This window comes from Ostrea edulis, chromosome 5 (assembly GCF_947568905.1).
Source record: "Ostrea edulis chromosome 5, xbOstEdul1.1, whole genome shotgun sequence".
Classification (NCBI taxonomy): Eukaryota; Metazoa; Mollusca; class Bivalvia; order Ostreida; family Ostreidae; genus Ostrea; species Ostrea edulis.
Window position 1 is genome coordinate 32,740,352 of NC_079168.1, and position 5,525 is coordinate 32,745,876.

The window sequence follows — 5,525 nt, forward strand, 5'->3', positions numbered from 1 at the left end:
TATAGACCGTGGGCTTCTGTTTTTGGATAGCTCAGTGGTTAGATCACCTGACTACTTAATACATAGTAATGCAGAGGTCCCGGGTTCGATTTTCGGTCAACCATTTTACGAGGTGACTTAGTCGACGTCAAGTTCAAGATGGCTGTCCGTCGATTTATTTTGATTTTCACTTTTACCAATTTTCTTGAATATCACAAACATCTCACACCATACAAAGAAAGACAACTTTACTATATTGCGGTCTGATATGAAAGAAATTGTAATTTCAAAAAATGGTGTCGAAAATTACCAATTTCTGATTTGTTTACTTTTATCCATTCGCTATAAAACAGAGTTCAGGAGGGGTTAAATATTTCTTCTGAAAATAGATGTTTTTAACTAAGAGAAAAACTCTGTTTATCATCATTGTGTTATTAGTCATTCTATTGTTATTATATAATGCTAAGAAGGTATTCATCCGATAACTAGGCTGTTCTGTATGTTTTGGTTATTGAAGGAATCTGGGAAGAAATTGTTAGGCCGTTCTTAGCACACTGATTTTGACTACGGATAACTCCGTTTACCTCATCAAGATATAGGGCTCATGGTGGGTGTGACCGGTCGACAGGGGATGCTTACTTCTCCTAGGCACTTGATCACACCTCTGGTATATCCAGGGGTCCGTGTTTGCCCAACTTTTTATTTTGTCTTGCTTAAAGGACACATCGCATGTTTTTAAACTTTTTAATTTTTTCAGCAAAATTAATTCATTTCATGCCTAAAACTACTTTACGTGTGTTTTAAATGAAACAGTTTGCGTAGTTTTCGAGTTTGAAAGCGATGAAATTCAAATCTTGCGATATGCATATTTTCTTCGATATTTTACGCGCCATTATCTGTGACGTCATATGCGACCTCGAGCGAGACGATTTGAAAACAGTTGTTAGCCATTTCATAAACAGATTAGATTTAATTGACAAACAAACAATTATCACATTAACGGCTTGTAAATAACACTGCATTAGGGTGTTTTGTGCCGTTTAAGGGTGTACTTGCTGTCCGTAGAGAGGATTTGGACTATGTTTTCTTCAATTTTCGAAGGAAGGTGTGAGGGACAAGACGTAAATACTTTTTGTCGGCACAACGACTTAAAAAACCCTTAAACGAATTATTTCTGAACATGTTTTGAAATCAATAGTATATAACCATGATTAAACCAAATCTAAACATGCGTATAGAATATTCAGAAACCCATGGCCGACCAGTCTCATTTCAAATGATTTGTTGTTTTATTGTTTAAAAATAATTACTTTGATTAAACATTGATTCAGAACTCCTGGTCCAAATTATGTAACTTCGGCACATGCCCCTGGCGTGAAATTCATACGCGACTTCTGTGCGCACTGTGTATATAATATACCTACATGTATTTACGCAGATAGATATTAAAGTTTAATAAAATATTCAAGATTTGAGAGCAATTTATTTGATTTGTATGTATAAATAATTCAAACTCAATGAATTATTCTCTTCAGTCTGAATATTATGCTATCATAATTTTGTTGTATGATAAAATATTGGTAACAGCAATAAACCTTTATTGTATGTCCTGAGCTATAAATTTCATAAATTTGAATAGTAATTTTTTCTTCATTATTGGGACTGAAAAGTTTCAAAATGCTGAAAGAATTTAATCCCACATACACGCGCGCCTCAAAAGACTGATGCATGGAATGGGATCATACACGCATGTACTTGAGTAGTATAAATTTATTAAACACCTAACGATAAAAATTTATAGTACACCTTTATAGCTGCATTAGGAACTGACCCAAGGACATATGGTCAAGTTCAAGGTTTTTATGTCACACAGCTCCGACGGAAGACCTCTCGTTGCTTTGCAACGAGCTTTGCTCTAGTTTAATTATATATATATATGTCACAATGTAGGAATTCACTGTCGGTTTCGTTCTTGCTTTTACGGAACAGAAGGCTGTCATCTCAACTATGAACATTGGCGATTTACTTGATTTGTGTCTACAGTTTTTATTCAATGATGATCATGAGGATTTGTGATAAAGTTGAAATTAATCACACATTTCGTGAAATTAAACTGGGGGATGATATTGACCTGGCCGCGGGTCTTTATCTCGTGAATTTTGATTTGAACTTCCCCAATTTAAACAAGGAATGTTTTGAAATTGTCAGGTGGTGATCAATAATTTATTTACACAGCACAGTTTTGAGTGAATAAAGAAACTTGAACTTGAAAATTTGCAAATTATGGTTCCGCCCACTGGTGCATCTCCAGTTATTATACACCGGCTTTTTATAGAAGGAAAACACCACAGCCATGATACAAATATAAATACATATATCCATTTCTAGAATGGTTTTCATAGTATTGTTGCATTGATTTGTACCTAAGGATAACCCATGAAAGCTCACGTGCTTATTTCCAATGGAGAATGAACGAATTTTCTTATTACTTGCTGGTTACTTCTAAACTGAGACATGCAGACATTGTATTTGTCTCCGATATAAATCTGCTGAAAACATTGAAAACGAAATTAGAATCTCGTGTATGCATATACAAGTATATACTGAATTAAACAGTAAAACCATCACATACAATGAGACATCGGTCAAATGGAATATTTTCACAATGGACTTCTCGTCATCATGTTACACGGCGAAGTGCCATAAATGAGCCAATTTTTATTTATTTTACTATATGATTAATTGAAAACAACCACTTTTCTAACTCCTTTTTATAAACTTATCAATATTCCATTATAGTAACCTTTACACCATTAACAACACTTGTAAATATCTACAGATTGTGTTTCAGTGTCTTACCCACTAAACAACTCTTCACATATCAAATGAATGTAAGAACATTACACTCGGGGTTTTCGTTCCACTCTTACAAAAGGTTATATAAGGAAATGGAATGCTAAAAGTTGATGATAAAGTTTCTTTTGTCATATTTCTGCAATTGTTGTTAAAAGAACTCAGAATGGTTTGAACAACCAATTTAGCTTAAAACATGAAAGTTGACTCATTTAAGGCATCAGTCCTATTGTCTGTTCATCGGTTTTGAATGACGTTTGTTTTTTGCTTTTTTTTCCCAGTAAAACCGATGTTATCCCTTGTATTTTTTCGGGTGTTTTTCTTTTTCCTTTTTTTTTTTTTTTTGGTTGTGTTTTCACCTTTGTACCATCTTCGCTAGACAAGGGTTGTCGGTCCACTCCGCTCCACATAAAACCCTTGTCTAGCGAAGATGCCTAAATGTATACAATCCAAAATGTGAGTGTAAGGAACGATAACTCTGGGTAGAGACTAGCTACAGTGAATAATTGCATCGGGTTCAAAATTACAAATCAATTTCAAACAAACAACTCAACTTTCGTTTTGATTTCGTGCTAAAGCAGAGAAGGTTATGGCCACTTCCACTTCAAACATCCATTGTGATTTGACGGTATGTTCTATTTGTTTGGAACATTACAAATCACCAAGGTATTTACTGTGCACACACACTTTCTGTCATCCGTGTCTACTGTCACACATCAAGTCGTCGTGTGCGGACTGCAGTCTACCGCTCGGATTTCCATGTCCGCTGTGTAGAACATTCGTCTCCGCGCTTGGTAATGTTGCCCAGTTCACTCCAGAAGAATGGGCAGGCAGATTTCCAGAAAACCAATTGATGAGTTCCGTTGCAAATCAATGCGAGCCTTGTGACATTGGTGGAGACAACAAACCTGCTAGTGGTTGGTGCAGAGACTGCTCCGAGGCTTTGTGCGAGGAGTGTCTTCACAGTCACAAAAAATTCAAACGTTCTAGAAATCATGAAATAGTTCCTCTCACTGTAGGGGCTATTCCTTCTACTTCTACCCCATCACTGGAGATGTGCGAGGATCATGAGGGGCGAAAAATTGAAATGTTTTGTGAAATTCATCTCGCACCATGTTGTGTCCTCTGTGTTACAACAGAACACGGTAAATGTAAAAGCATTTGTTTGATAGAGGAAGCGACCGATAAAGTAATAAAACCTGGGAAAGTAAAACGCTTGCGAGATGATGTCGATCGACTTGAAGTCATGTTAGAAAAGGTTATTACTGAAGAGAAAGCCAACATCAAAGAAGTTGAAGATGTAGCCGAGAAGTTAGGAAACGAAATTTCGGGAGCAAAAGCAGCCATTATTGAAACTGTAACAAAGCTGGAGGAACAACATTTAAACGAAGTAGGAAAAGCAACCAAAGATGCTAAAGCAAAGCTTCAAAAATCAATCAACACTTTCGAACAGAGGCACTGTTATCTTCGCCATTGGAAAGAAATACTCGGGAAAAATCTATTCACTGATGGGTCACCAAAAACAATTGTCGCATTGTCTTATACCAAAATGGAACGAATATTTCAAACTTTGAGAAAAATGGAAATGTCTCGGCTCAAAATTCGAATTCAAGCCAAGATACAAGATGACGTTAAGAAATTGATGAAGTTACCTTTGCTTGCAGAAATTACCACGAATGAACACAAAAGTCCTGTAATGCTAGATGAAATTGATATAGAAAATGCTGAAATCAAAAAGATTTCTGAATTTACAATTGATGGTGCTGATTTCAGAGGAGGGGTTTATCTCCAGAATGGGGAATTAGTACTGGCTGATTATTCTAAGAGCAGACTCATTCACTGTAGAACAGATGGGGAGATTCTGAGAGAGGTGCCTCTACAAGGTTCTCCATGGGACATTTGTGTCAACGAAGAAAATGATATTTATGCAACACTTCCTGCAGAAAAGAAAATTTTAGTTATAAGTATTGATACATTCAACACAACAAAAACTGTTGAAGTTGATATGGAGTGCTATGGAATATCGCAGTCAGGCAACACTATTGCAATAGGTGGTTTAACTGTTCTAGAAGTATTAAGCGCGGATTTTCAAAAATGTAGTCGTTCAAGTGATGTAGAAAAATTGTACGATGTAGCAGTAGATATGGCGGAAAATATCATTAATTCGAGTTACACCAGACACAAAGTCTGGAAACAAGACAGAGGGGGAAATGTCTTGTTTACATACAGTGATGCAGAATTACAACGTCCATATGGATTAACAGTGGACAGGGTTGGAAATCTATATGTGAATGGTAACCTCAGCAACAATATACACATACTCTCACAGACCGGTAAAAAGTTAAGAATTCTGAATGACGTGAAGAAGCCACAGTGTATTAAATTCCAGAAGACGTACAGATTCTTTGTCGGTGAGGCAGGGGGACGGGTGAAAATATTTGAATTTATTGCATGAAATTGTCATCGAGTGATTGCTGAAATGAAAGTTGAAGGTCTCCTTCTGAATTTTGGTGTGAATTCGAAAGACACAAAAACATGCATATTTTTTCTTTTTTCAATTGATCATCTGTATGTATTCATTGTAGTTTCCTAAATGATCCTATATATGGAGTATAAAACGGAAATAAAACTATACACAGAATGTTCTTACTTTCATTCTATTGAGATGATAGAAGTTTATCGCGGAAGTACAA

General features: G+C 36.0%; 1 protein-coding gene across 1 annotated transcript; it reads left to right on the top strand.

Moving 5' to 3' along the window:
• Positions 1–3,685: 3,685 nt before the first annotated feature.
• Positions 3,686–5,287, top strand: LOC130054936 (tripartite motif-containing protein 45-like). Its single transcript, XM_056166048.1, has one exon. It carries the CDS (start codon positions 3,686–3,688, stop codon positions 5,285–5,287), a length of 1,602 nt encoding a protein of 533 aa, XP_056022023.1.
• Positions 5,288–5,525: the final 238 nt, after the last annotated feature.